The sequence below is a fragment of the Gadus chalcogrammus genome, chromosome 14 (genome assembly GCF_026213295.1).
Source record: "Gadus chalcogrammus isolate NIFS_2021 chromosome 14, NIFS_Gcha_1.0, whole genome shotgun sequence".
In the NCBI taxonomy this organism is placed as follows: Eukaryota; Metazoa; Chordata; class Actinopteri; order Gadiformes; family Gadidae; genus Gadus; species Gadus chalcogrammus.
The window spans coordinates 6,186,688-6,201,687 of record NC_079425.1 but is presented as its reverse complement, the minus strand read 5'-3'; the positions used below and the strand labels follow the sequence as shown (position 1 = coordinate 6,201,687).

The following is a 15,000-nucleotide window of genomic DNA, read 5'->3' as shown; positions in this document are numbered from 1 at the left end:
ACAGTAGGTGGCAGCAAAGGGCTGTGGTTAAGCACTGGATAATGGCTTTGGAACTGGGTGTGTTCGTGTTCAATGTGTGAAGTGCACCTGAAAGCATTCGCAGACAGGAAGCCACTGTAAGACTGAAGGAGTGAGTGTTTGTGGGGATAAATTGAGTGGCCAAGGGTAAAGGCTGAGGCTGAATTTTTCAATAATAAAAATCGTTGCTGCTGTCAGTTCCTGTTGCTGTGCCAATTCCTCACGGACATATATTAATGTGTGATTTGTCATTATTTCATGGTCATTTACTGCAGAGAATAAAAACTGTGTGTCAGTCTGCCTAAAGGCAATATACTACTATAAATAGTAGTATAATATATGCATATTTTATATATATTTCAATAGTAAAATAACCAAAATATAACCTAAACACAAAAAACAATGTCCCTGGCCAATTATTGATTCTGCTCCCATTCAAACCACATCCAGGAAGGGCATCGATGCACAGGTATGCCAACCATACACACCTCTTCTATAACAAATATACAGAGGCAATACATGCCCTACGATAAACATAAAAAAAAAGACTGTAGCAGGCAGGAAAGGGGAGATTGCGGCAGAGTTTGCGGTAGAGACTTGAGGAGGACAAATAAAAAAATAGGATCAAAAGTACACATGTTGCTGCAGGACTGTTGCGTAGGAGTGCAGTTTGTCACATGGTGTGCGCTGGCTCACGGGTGCGAAGCTACAAAAGTAAACAAGGCGTGTTCTTTTGAATGTTTTTTTGATCAAGACATTCTTGGACTTGAGCTAGTTTGCATCCTCACATTATTTCTTTGTGGTATCTAGCAGGGTAAACTAAAGGATGAACTCACATTCTCCTCATTGTTAACAGGGCGTTGCACGAGGTCCTCATAATGAAACACATCAACCTTCACTATAACATAAAGTGGGTTTCATGGATTTCTCGACCAATGGCTAGTATTTTCAGGAAGAGGTAGTGACAGACACGGCTTTCCTCCTGTAGGTTCAGCAAGGGGTCCCGGTGGGATGTCTATGGATGAGGACGCAGATGGCCATGGCAGGCGAATGAAACTACGGTGGAGTATGGGCAGTATATCGTCATGGTTATCTATTTGTTTTTGAGCAGGGAGTTAAGAGGAAGCAGTGGATGCATATGGCGCCGACCAGAAAGCAATGCTGATACTTACCCTGTATCTCTACAGCAGGGGCCAAACAGCACAGCAGGGGGGGGGATGCACAGACAGACAGACAGACGGACAGACAGACAGACGGACAGACAGACGGACAGACGGACAGACGGACAGACGGACAGACGGACAGACGGACAGATATACAGATATAGATAGATAGATAGATAGATAGATAGATAGATAGATAGATAGATAGATAGATAGATAGATAGATAGATAGATAGATAGATAGATAGATAGATAGATAGATAGACAGAAATACAGACAGACAGACAGACAGACAGACAGACAGACAGACAGACAGACAGACAGACAGACAGACAGACAGACAGACAGACAGACAGACAGACAGACAGACAGACAGACAGACAGACAGACAGACAGACAGACAGACAGACAGACAGACAGACAGACAGACAGACAGACAGACAGACAGACAGACAGACAGACAGACAGACAGACAGACAGACAGACAGACAGACAGACAGACAGACAGACAGACGAGAGATAGGGAGGCCGGGTAGTAATTAGAGAGCAAAGAAGAGAAGAGAGAGAGAGATAGAGAGAGAAAAGAAAGCAAAACTTAGTCGTACAGTTAGTACAGGGAAGCCATCACAAGACAGCCACAGGTTAGAGCAAAATAACACCGCCAGCAAAACCAAAAAGGAAATGCATTTAGGAAAGTAAAGCAAAAAGCACCAGTGGACACACATTTTCAAAGGATGTTTCACCGATGGATACTGACTTCTTCTTTGACCAGCTATGACCATTTTTGTGAAAGAGCCATTATTTAGAACATCTGTAGACTTTTCAGTATGTCATGGTATTATTGGCAACAGCTTCACCAAGCTGTATTAACCTCAAATCCAACAGAGGATGGCTTTCCTTTCACGTGTTTAGTATTTTTACTGCTAATGAGGTGATTTTTTTCAGGCGTTGAACCATTTGCCTCAAGCTGTTAATTCAAACCACTTAAAAATCTCTGCCCGGCAACTGTGTGAAAACTGCTTCAAAAAGAGGGCCCCAACTATTGGTTGCTACATCACTGCGCAAAATATTTGGGGACGAATGGGCAAAGACCTGTTGTTCAAAGTATCACCCTTAGATGGCGATAGAACCCTACACTCTTGGCAACTGTTCTTCATAAGGGGAGTAAATCAGTATGTTGATGTATGCACCTGCGCTGCATTTTTGTCAAAGTCAAAATAAGGATTTCTGAAAATATGATATTTTCCTTCCTTTCTTCCAGGTTCCTTCAACAGTACTGTGTGTGCGGGTGTGTGCATCTGTGTGTCTGTGCGTGTGCGGGCAAGTGTGTGTGTGTCTGGCTGTGTGTGTGTGTGTGTGTGTGTGTGTGTGTGTGTGTGTGTGTGTGTGTGTGTGTGTGTGTGTGTGTGTGTGTGTGTGTGTGTGTGTGTGTGTGTTTGTATGTCTGGCTGTGTCTGTGGGTCTGTGTGTCTGCGTCTGTGTGCATGTATGTGCGTGAGTGCATGCGTGCGCGCATACCTTTGCGAGCTTTCTTCTGTAATTTCATGGTGTCGGATGATTTTTTCTTGATCTCGTGGCGCGACCGCTTGTACTCTTTGAAAACAAGGAGTGCAACAGAATGAGCTCTACCGCCCTTCCTGCCATTGTAGTTCTATCTATTACATCATGGTGTCCACTTATATTTCACGTAAGGCCAATGGATCTAAGATTACATTTTCAATCCAAGGCATTTCCAGTACAACTCCAAGAGATTGCAAGCTGCGAAGGTATCAGATTTTATCTTATAGAATATAATAAGCATTTAGAGTGAATGGCCATACAGTATATGCCGTTCTGTGTGAAGTCATATTGTTTCTCTTACAAATGTGTCCATACTTGAATTTAGCTTCCTTGGCAGTGGATCTATTATGTTTAACAAATACCAATAGAAGTTGTTAAAACATTATGACATTCTTGAAGTATGACTAATTTTCTTCACATTTCTTCTTGACTGTAGAATATTTACAAATACAAGCTCCCTTTAATCTAATAAAAACAAACCAAAACACAAATATGTGTGGATCTACGGAGATGTGATGGAGGGGTACCTTTGGCGTGGTCCTTGTCCAGCTGGTTGGCCGTCTTCTTCCAGTCCTCGATGCGATCCTGGAGGGGACAGATCAGGCTCTCCATCAGAGCACTGCGACGGGGGAAGGGAAGGGAGGACGAGAGTGTTAATAATGGTGGACGGATTCGAGATGCACAAGAGACGTACAACAGCAATGTCCTCGAGATGCAGAAATCGAGATTGTACATTGTAGAACTCTACAGCTCGGTGTATGTTCTGACAACAACAGCAAACATTCAACAACCAAAGCTCATGACTTAAAAATCAGAAAGAAGGCAAGCCAACTCATGAGGTATTCGAGGGACAGCTGGCTCACATGATAGGCAGCCTTCCGCAGCTCATATTGAACTAGGTTCTTTGTTTTACCACGGAGGTATTTCACTGTAATGTTGTCGTTTGCCACTGATTTCCTCCATTTTGATCTGTGTTGTTTTCCATGGTTTCACAAATGAATGCTGTTGAAGATGATGTGTTGGATTGATTTCCAAAGTCCAAAAACAGCATAAAAACACCACCTGCCGCAAAACATGGCAGCTGCTGCCGTCACTCGCAATACGAGTACCCAAACAGTAAAACAATACGTGCACTATGTATACGGTTACGATGGAATTGTATAGTTTCTTTATGGTATGGATTTATTTATTTATGGTATACTTTATGCTAAGGAGGACAGCATTCCTTGCCTGGTGTTTCAGACCATTATGACGAATGGAAGCACAGTATAAGGTTATGAATTCGCCCCCAGAGAAATCCTGAAAACCTCTCTTCCCCTACTGACCCCAGAGTAAACTATGGAGCTATATTTGGGGAATTGGACCGTGATTTATAAATACACCCATGATGTGATGCTCTACTTCACTACTTCAGTATGTGGAACATCTGGGGCAGTAAGGTAGTGGCTCGCCAGCCAGCGTGTTACAATGGTAGTAGAGTTCAGGTTAGTAGAGAGGAGAGAAAAAAATAGGTTTGGAGAGAGAGATGGACATGGAGACCAGAGAAGGAGAGGCAGGAGATAATGATGGAGAGCAGTGGTACCCAACCTTGGGGCCGAGGCCCAGTTGGGGTCCCCCTGATATGCATAGAGAAAGAAAAGACTACAGAGAAAGGGAGAGGGAGACTAGGAAGACAGAGAAAGACAGAAAAAGATGGAGAGAGAGGGAGAAAAGGAAGACAGAAAGACCAGAAAGAGATGGAGAGAGAGAGGGAGAAAAGGAAGACAGAAAGACCAGAAAAAGATGGAGAGAGAGAAGAGAGGGAGACGAGGAAGACAGAAAAGCACAGAAAGATAATACGAGGGATGGAGACAACGAAGACAGAGAAGGAGAGAGATGGAGAGAGAGATTGAGCGATTGGGAGACAAAAAATGCAGAACAGGACAGTTGGAACATGCACCATCAGATCTCATCAATAAGATTAGCTTTTGGAGAGTAAGACATTCCAGGTGCTTATTTATAGCTTACCTATGCCTGCCAAGTGACGGTGCCATTAATCAAAAACTAAGTCATTAGCTTCAGCCTGTCTGTGTGTACAGCATTAAATCTCTTTGAAAGTTATATAAAGACTAACAAAATATGTCACATGCTGCGTCCCCTTCTCAGCTTTTCCAGTGAACTCATCCATCCCCCCACAGCGTATTCATATACAGAAACACACACGCAAACACTAACACAAAACACACACAACACACACACACACACACACACACACACACACACACACACATACACACACACATCAGTCACGGCACAAACACAATCATTTTCAGTTAGACTGAATGTTCAAAGGGAACCCTTCGATTGCTATTGCAGTGGTGAATCATAAACATCATCAGCTCCATCACCAATAGCATCTGCATCATCATCATCATCATCCTCGTCCTCATCTAACCATGGAAAACACATTAGCGGGGTGGGATGGGATGAGAGGGAAGAAAACTATGGATTCTGGATTGGTTTCTAGAATGTACCTCATGTGGTTGGCATGTGGTATGCTGATCAATGATGACTTACACACCCGATTGTTTACCACCACTGTGGTGAGTTACCTCATACGATTGGCCAGATGTCACTGCATTTGGTCACCTGACTGGAGATCTGTCAAGCGTATTGGCCAACGTGGGGATAATGTCTACACTTTTTCTTTTACATGCATAAATTAAGCTAATTGTGTCTGATGCCATTTCATTCGCGACAAAATTAGCTGTCGCCACGCAACTCTATTACATATTACCGGAATGATACAGCATGTTGAGGAATGAGCTGCTTTAACTCACCTCCTCAATAAAACCACAACATACTGCTGCTTTACTGTTTAGTTAATTCCTCCCTGCTTTCCATAAATGTAAGTTCTTTACGGTTTGGTTGATTACATTAATGCAGAATTGTCATCAAGCACCTGCACCTACATCTCATACAAATATAAAGTATGATGAGAGATTAGAGGACAATAAATACGGAAAGATACACTTTAGTATTTAAATTAAACAAATACACTACGAAGAGAAGATTAGAAAGAATGAGTGGAGTGGAGGAAGGACGCAACGAAGGGAGGATTGGATGTACAGAAAATATGAAGACGAAAGACAGAAACACAGGAAATAGTGAACATATGTGAGAGAGAGAGAGAGAGAGAGAGGAGGATGTGAGAGAGAGAGAGAGAGAGAGAGAGAGAGAGAGAGAGAGAGAGAGAGAGAGAGAGAGAGAGAGAGAGGAGGATGTGAGAGAGAGAGAGAGAGTAAATGATGAATGAGAGGAGCGGTGAGGAGAGTCTTACTTGGTGAACTGGCGCAGCTTGGCCTCAATACTGCGATGTCTCATGCACATCCTGGTCAGGGCCGAGCCGATGTCTCTGGTGGCTCCTGGGGAGGGACACAGAGGAAACATGCAGGTTCACATCATGGACTAACAAGCAACGGGCTCAGACGACCCTCTGGTCAACGGAGCACACACCCCCACTGCTGTCCACTCATGCTGGGTTGATGCACAACAAAGCGAAGCTGCATTGGCCGTAGACGATAATTGAGGAAACGCCACCATGTTGTTGCTCTACGAGACATTGACCAGCGTGTTAAGAATTAAAGGCTGTTTAAAGCCACGAGCCGTCTGTATGACAGGAGAAATGAAAAGTAGCGCAGTGCTGAAGTTTGACTTGTTTGGGGAAGGATGAGGCATGACTGTCGGGCTGCCACACGTCATGCTGCAGCTTAGCACAATGTTTGGAGCAGAGACAGATATATTGAGAAGACACACTCACACACACTCACACACACACACACATTCGCACAAACACACACAAACGAAACACACACAAACCTACACATTCGCACAAACACACTCTAATTCACATTCCTCTGAGTCCAATAAAGACGTATAGTTTGTGTGAGAGAGAAAGAGGGAGAGAGAGAGAGAGAGAGAGAGAGAGAGAGAGAGAGAGAGAGAGAGAGAGAGAGAGAGAGAGAGGTTCGTGAGAGGCCGGCGTGTTACCATACCATGTAAACACGGGTCTATTTTAAGCCAACGGCGTTTCTTTTCTGTCGAACCCCGTCTCCGGTACCAGAGAAGGGGAACAGCAGGCACCGTACCACCACTCTCTTCCAAACAAGGAGACTCTATTTACATGCACGCTCCTTTATGACAGAGGTGTGTACCCGGGAACGTATACACACACCACACAACACACCGGAGTTCAACAGTCTCAGTTTGAAACGGCTTTCCTTTAAAAGGCAGCGTGTTTACATAGAGAGGCTTAAACGAGCTTAAACGCTGATCTCCAATGACAACCTCCAAAGAAAGAGAAATACCCCAAAAATATTATCCAACGAGGTATTAGGTTTAAATTGACGGTGCAAAAAGGGAACAAAAAACGGTTGAACATTGACGTGGTTTTGGTTTTGCGACCTGAATTACCACCAGCAATACAAACGTATACTTCTGGGTGCAAGAAGGCCAAGAATCCGACCCTTTACAGCCAAAATAACTAGTGCGAGTCAGTCCGTTGCAGTAACCAGCCCCTCTCCGGCTGCTCTTAACACCCGTGCAATTGTGCCAGAGTGCACGAGCCATCCGTGAGCCGTACCCACTCCCGCGGGACGAGTGTGTGACCTACACACACGTACACATATGGTGCATGCATACGGGAAAGCAGGGCAACACACGGTGAGGCCGGCGTGAGCATGTGCTTGAGATCCTGAGAGAAGCAGCCCACCAAAGACCCCCACTTCATTCATAATTAACACATTCCTGCCCCACACCTCCTGTTCTACCTAGCAACCATTCATTAACACCGAGCAACAACACACACGCACGCTTGGCGGGTAACAAGTTAGTGTACGTGTATCACAGAGAAGCATTGTGATACTGATGTGCGGCAACAGTATCGTAACAGCATGACGATGAGGAAAGGGAAGAAGATTATATACTGTGTCCGAATAGTATTGGAACCATATAGTACATATTATTGAACATATTTATGATCTGTGGTTATTCTGCTGAGCCCAATGTGATTGTTTTTCTCTCTGAGGGGGTGGTGTGTGTGTTTGTGTGTGTGTGTTTGAGAGAGAGAAAGAGAGAGAGGGAGATGGAGTGATAGAGAGAAGGGAGGAAGGAGAAGATATGAGGCAGAGAGAGAGTGAGATGGAGCGATAGAGTATAGAGGGAGAAGATATGAGAGAGTGAGACAGAGGGGAGAAGGAGTGACTTCACACATTTTAATGAGCTCACTGTTGGAGTGAGAGCCACAGAGGCGGTGCATAGCCAAATGAGTGATGTGTGTGCACGTGTTCCTGCGTGCTTGTGTATGTTTGATGGTTCAATTTGATGACCTACTTCCTGTTTTGTTGCTCTGCCTCCCTGACTAAATGGGAGCTCAACATGAAGAGAGATCACATCTGGAGAAACGGCTACAGTGAACGTAAACATCTCTGCCGAGACTTCTGTGTGTGTGTGTGTGTGTGTGTGTGTGTGTGTGTGTGTGTGTGTGTGTGTGTGTGTGTGTGTGTGTGTGTGTGTGTGTGTGTGTGTGTGTGTGTGTGTGTGTGTGTGTGTGTGTGTGCGTGCGTGCGTGCGTGCGTGCGTGCGTGCGTGCGTGCGTGCGTGCGTGCGTGCGTGCGTGCGTGCGTGCGTGTGTGTGTGTGTGTATTAATACTTCTATAATATCGACATGAGATCAAGACAAAGATTGATATAAATATATAGCTCTTTGGTTAAAGGCACAGCGGACTGTGTGAGAATGGTTCTATGATTGACAGGCTTAATTAATACAGATGATACCACTGAGGAATACTGTAAGCATCTTGTCATGAAAAGGGTATTCATAATTCGCTCCTTGTATGTGCCTTTTCATACCAGAGAAATATCTTGATTCGGCAACTGGGTTTTATTTCGGTTGTATCTAGATTCCAAAAAACTGTTTACACTAAAGGCAAACAGTTCTCCCCGAAAGGCTCTTCCAAACCATTCCCTCACTCTCTCTCTTTTCTCCTCTCCTTCACGCCTTTTCTCTCCTTCAAATCTCCTCTATCTCTCGCTGGCTTCCTGCTTTTGATCTGCTTCCTGCCAACACAAAGCCTCCAATGAACACGCAGGTGTGTGTATGACTAGAGCTGTGTGTTGGTTTGTGTGTGCGTGTGCGTATTTAGGGTGTGTATGCATGGCATGTATTCAGGTATCCAGGGAGGATTTGTGTGATTACTGCCAACTTTGTTCCACCATATGGGGCCTGGGTTACGATAAATCCTGTATCTTTTTTCGGAATCCGACAAACATTAATACCTGTAAGCATAATTACACACAATAACCTACAAGCAGGAATTTTATCTTTTATCACAGACTATAAAAAAATAATCAAAATGGCTGCATTTTTTTCTGCCTGTCTTGGATGCGATATTTGCAGTTGCACTTGATAACCCGGACAAAACCCACTTAGCTGACAGCTCTGTTGGTTTCCATGACAGCAGAGATTCGGCCTTGAGAAAGAGAGGGTCTGTCTGTTGCTATGGTGAGAGTGTGGACGTGTGTTGCTAAGGTCAAACAGTCTGCTGCTGGGAAAAATAAATAACTAAATGACTATTCAAGATAGATAGACGGATAAATAGAATAAATAGAGAGACTATTGAAGCAAATGTATGGTTACATATTATGTGAAGACAGAAGGACAGACGGACAGCAGGGCATACGGACGTACAGACAGCCCGACAGCATCATAGATGATAATATGGATATGCCCTTTAGATGTTTACTTGATAAACTACAAAATGATCTCACCCATCCATAAAGGAATGCCCACCTGGAGAGCAAAACAAGGCTTTCTTCCGCAAATCAAAACACTGGTACTGTTGTCCGGCCGGATGTACTAACCGAGGAGGAGGCAGGACTGGGTTTAACATCGACAGAGGCCCTGCTGATAAGGACAGCCCAGAAGGGGGGGAGACCGTGGATCGGTGCTATTAGACGGGCCTCCATCCCCGGGGAGGGCAACGAATGGCAGCCATCAAATTAAACACGTCATACAGCAGCAAAACTGGGAGTACGTTCAAATATCTTTGTTTTTCTTATTTTCTTGGGTGAATAGGTCTGAATATTCCTGCCTTGAAACAGAAAACAGGCCTGTGCTAGGTTGGAAGGGTCTTTACCCTCTTCTTCTCCGCAACAGCCACGTGTCTGAATAGTGGGGAAGGAACTTTGCAAATGAGGAATAGTGGGTCTGGCTTGGCGAAGCAAAGTGGTTGCTTAACCATACGGGCACAGCAGTAGGCGGGTCTTGTCTAACAATACGATTGCCTATTGACAGAACTGATTTACTTACAATTTAACCGATTGGCCAATTGATTGTCTTTGACTTGAATTAACTTTTCCGGCAAGCATTCATATTTGTGTCTGTAAACAATACATTCATTATGTACTGTACATAATGTATATTTTTATTATCTCAGTATTGTGTAGTTGTAACCCATTAAATGAGTCGGGGTTACAGTGAGATGGATACATGGATGACTGTGGTTGGATAGATAGATAGACAAACAGAGCGACCTTGAGGTCAATGGTAAGGTCAGTCTCATGATATCCCTTTTTGATTGAGGGTGCATGTCCATAGTAGGTTCTGATGGCATAACTCAAAACAATACAGGTATTAAGTATATTATGATATGTGTGTGTGTTTGTGTGTGTTTTTTGTGTGTGTGTGTGTGGAAATGCACCCAGATCTCGGTTGCATTGTTGCTTTCCCAGGGAATATCAATGAGGAGCCCTGCCGCAAATTATAGTCCACTCCAGCGTCCTCTCTCTCCTCCTCCCTCTCTGTCTCTCCCTCTCTCCCTCTCTCTCGCCTCAGGCGTCATTGGCCTTACCGCCAGTGCATCTCCATGGCAACCGTGCAATGAAAATCATTGGGAGGGATCCATCAGTTCCTCACCGACTCCTCACTGCTTCATTCAAACGCAGGCACACACACACACACACACACACACACACACACACACACACACACACACACACACACACACACACACACACACACACACACACACACACACACAAAGACACCATTAAATTCACAACACACCCATCATCAGAACACAGACCGTCACAACACACACACGCACACACAACACACACACACACACACACACACACAAGCATACACACACACAAACAGTTACAGTCACAGCATATACAGTCACACAACACACACGCATTATCAGAACACAGACCATAATAACACACACAGATCCTCACATTGTCACAAAACTCACATCAACACAGCACAGACACACCGTCTTGGATACACTGTATGCATATACATAATCTATATATAAAACATGTATATTATATATAGTGGTATGTACAGTATATATGTACATATACCACTGGAAGATATAAAAGACTCACAAACCAACAACACCATAGAGGCATTCATTAATGCTTCCAAACCTTTGCCCTTTATGAGTCTTTGAGAATAGCTCTCGTAAATTAGTTCAAATAAAAAAGCACGCCCAACCAGGCCGGCAGACGTAGCCGGTGGGCTCATAGCTTGTCCTCAGCTCATCGCAACGTTACCCCTGCCGTCCTTATGCAGACACACACACACACACACACACACACACACACACACACACACCAGACACGGGCAGTGATCCTGATCTATAGGGGCATGTGTCCCACATATGACCTGTCCTGGGGCGGTGGCCTAGATAAGGCAGAAGTTAGGAAGGGCCGCCACAGATTTTGATTTGTGTTTAGATTGTTCAGTGGGCGGGATATATCTGTTTCCTGTGAAATAAACGGACCGGCCACGCTACGCCAAACTGGAAGTGGGGTTCATGACCGTCTTAATATAGAAATTGTGACACATCAGTGACACATCGGCCATGAAGCCATGGCGACAGAGGGGGCGGGATACTAAAGGGAAATGGAGGAGGGAGAATGTGTTTCTATATTTGTATCTACCAATGTGGAAAATAATTCTGTGTTTGGACAAGCCAGCTCTCTATGCCGAATTGGAGAAATCTATTTAAAAATAAGTAATCTATTCATGAATAATCGGCACAAAAATTACTGTATTCATTGTTGACGACTGAAGATGAAGATGAGAGGACTATTTAAATAGGGTTTGTAGTGGAACATTCATTCATGTTAACACAGCAGTTAGGAGATGTGCGGGAAATATGGGTGTACAAAGACTCTGGGAGGCAGAGGCATGCATAGAGAAGAGGCCAGATCGGCAGAGCTGCTGGTGAAACTGCAGTTGCCAGGGTTACAGACGTCTCTGCAAAACCTCCAGCCGCCATCCCATAAACACACACACACTCATAACGCAGAAAAATGCTGAACAGCGATATCTCTATGGCAATGGCGTTACCATGAGAGTGAGAAACTCAGAAGACAGAGTCACGTACAGAGGCTGAAAAAGACCGGAAGGAGACATCACCGGGATACCTTTCGCGATTTTAAATGCTGCGATTATAAAATGCTTTAATCCATAGTGAGACGCAAGGCGGCAGATTAAAGCTAAGGAGGCAATTTATTTTAGAATCAATTTTTATCATATTTGTTGAAATTCTTGCATCTGCGGCTGTAACATGCCTGTAATAAGCCTGTACAATCCGGTCCTTCGTCCCAAATGAACTGTTTTGATGGTCTACCTACCTACCCAGCTACCTATACCCACTCAGCCCGTGCTCTCATTGTGCATGACCGGAGACTTCCACAAGGCTAGCCAGGGCGATTGCTGAAGCTTGGAAGCTAGTCATGTGTTTTGGGTGAGTGGCTTTGGTGAAAGGCCTGCAGAGAGGGGTGGGTTTTCTTCGGTTGGATACCCTCGAAATCGTGCTTACTCTGGCTGGTTTCTGCAAAACGCCCTACCTAGTTTAGGTAAAGGTAAGGCATTTGAGTCAAGGACGTTCACAGACAGGGGAGGGAACTCAGTACCCTGACCTGAAACCATTAGATATACTCTAACACATCTTCTATACGTCTATACTAATTCTCCTCTTATGGATCGTTTCTGATCTTGTATGGATATCCTTTATTATTTTAATACTAGTTGTCTCCTCACATTCTATTTCATTTGATATATGAAATATAATTATCATCACAAAATATGGGCTTTTTCTAAAAAAAATCGTTCTCATATCAATATTCAGGCAGACAGCCAGACAGACAGAGAATAATAAAGGAGGAACAGGGGATGAAAGAGAAAATAAAGAGGAGTGGGGGAATGGGCAGACAAAGGCGGATCCACAGCAGCAGCAGCAGATAAAGCAGAATTATTAATGGCGGACTAGATTCTGCCTCACTTCTTCACTATCTGTCCCAGTCAGAGGCTCGTTGTGTCAGCCAGTCATCCGTCCCCGGGGGGCCCCTCTCCTCAGCCAATCAGAGAGCTGCCTGACAGCCCAGTCGCAGGGACCCCAAAGAAACCACTTACACGCAATACCCCAATGGGCACTGGAGCACGGTGGCGATGAGCCCGTGTCATTACTGCGCCCTGACGGCACAACCTTGGAGAGCGGACGGGAGAACCACCCTGATGCAGAATAAATGGTAAATTGTGTCAACAGCCTTGGAGTGCAGTGCTGAAAGGTGGGGTTTAAAGTCTGCTGCTGTGTGCTGGCAGTACCAATTATACACGATGCCGAAGCCAACGGTTGTTTCAAACTGTTCTTGTGTCTGTCTTAGGCCCATTTCACACATGCAGTGCTTTACTGCAATGTTACGGAATATTCCCTGGATGGGGTCATCCATTGGGAACATGCATCGATATTCTGGAAAATCTGCACTGGCAATTTGCCTGCTCAAGACCTATTATTATTTTCGGAACACGTGTAGGGCTACGTTTTTAATGAAAGCAGTCACGGTGCGGGAAGAGGCCCGGTAAGGGTTAAGTCGTCTCACGGAAGACGCTTTCACTTTGAGCTAGTTGACCAACCGCAAGACTCTGATGAGGACAGATATGAAATCGCCGATAATAATATCAATACAGCTTATTTTACTTGCAAGCAAGCTCCTTTTTTTCTGGATAGGTTCTGAGAAAAGGGGGCTCTTCTCTTGGCCCACAAGTTTTATAGTCGAAAACGACTCGATAACAATATCAATACAGCTTCTTCTTCTTGCAAACAAGCTCCCTTCTTCAATAATTTCTGGAAACTGGATAGGTTTCAAATAAGGGTGCGCCTCTCAGTCCCTTAATATTAAGGCGGCAAGGATCCTTAAGTGTTGTATTACTGTTGTCCCTTGGCCCATATTCAGGCATTGCTATGCCCTATGTAACAGGAGCAAGACGGAAATGTTCCTGGCCATAGTAGCATGTGAATGGTGTAAATCACTATCAGTGCCTGCAATGTTATCCTTGTCATTTACTGGGATTTATTTGTTAATCGGGCTTTACTGTCTGTTTGCCTCCCAATTTACTGCATATATCGACGATGGATAAACAAAGTTAAAAGCAACATTTTGCAAAGTTCATTGCAAACTGAATTTTAGATGTTACTTTTGTGTGAAGCGCTTCCATTTGACATGGATGGCATGACTTCAAGGTCAGAGCACTACACACACATACACGCTCACACACAAACGCACACCCACCATAGCCCTCCCTGACATGCTGTGAGTCTTGAGAGAGGAGGTCTTTGTTGGGGGCAGTCACTTCCTGTTGAATCACATCTCTCAACAGACACTGCTGTTGCTATGGTGACAGAGGTCATGTCAGACCACCCGACAAAGGCTGATCTGCAGACTCTCAACCCAGAATATTGTTTGATTGATATTAATACTTCAATACATGAAATCAAAATGTGCTTTATTTAGATGTATTCTACTGGTCATAAGAAAAGATAAGACTTAGGATGCGCTGGGTAATTTAAGCATGTTAGTAGCTGTAATGATATAATTACTTTATGGCCGAAGTTTTTCTATTTTGGTTCTGCCAAACATAGCTGTAATTGACACTGGTGACATGTCCCGAACACTGTATAAAATGGCTGATTTTCTCCCCAAGACTTTTTAAAAGCATAATTTGTGAAAACAAATCTGAAAAATCACATTAACATTGCATAGTCATTACTTCAGTCGGTTCTATTTTGTGTTGTTTTAAGGCAGGGATAATGGATATCGTCATCGCTGCGGTGACTAACAAAGGTGCTTTCTACAGCAGATAGTAGTAGTAGTACTAGATACTGGCACATTGACGACTGGTTTGATTGACAGCTGTGGATGTGTG

The 15,000-nt window shown here is 44.2% G+C and overlaps 1 protein-coding gene across 1 annotated transcript in view; it reads right to left on the bottom strand.

The window, feature by feature from the left end:
* mtss1lb (MTSS I-BAR domain containing 2b) overlaps nt 1-15,000 on the bottom strand; it is a 27,664-nt gene that overhangs the window by 9,491 nt on the left and 3,173 nt on the right. Inside the window, exons 2-4 of the mRNA XM_056608046.1 lie at nt 6,061-6,145; nt 3,269-3,360; nt 2,700-2,774 (exon numbers count right to left, since the gene is read on the bottom strand). Coding sequence (XP_056464021.1) covers nt 2,700-2,774; nt 3,269-3,360; nt 6,061-6,145 — 252 coding nt within the window. The remainder of the gene's footprint in view (nt 1-2,699; nt 2,775-3,268; nt 3,361-6,060; nt 6,146-15,000) is intronic.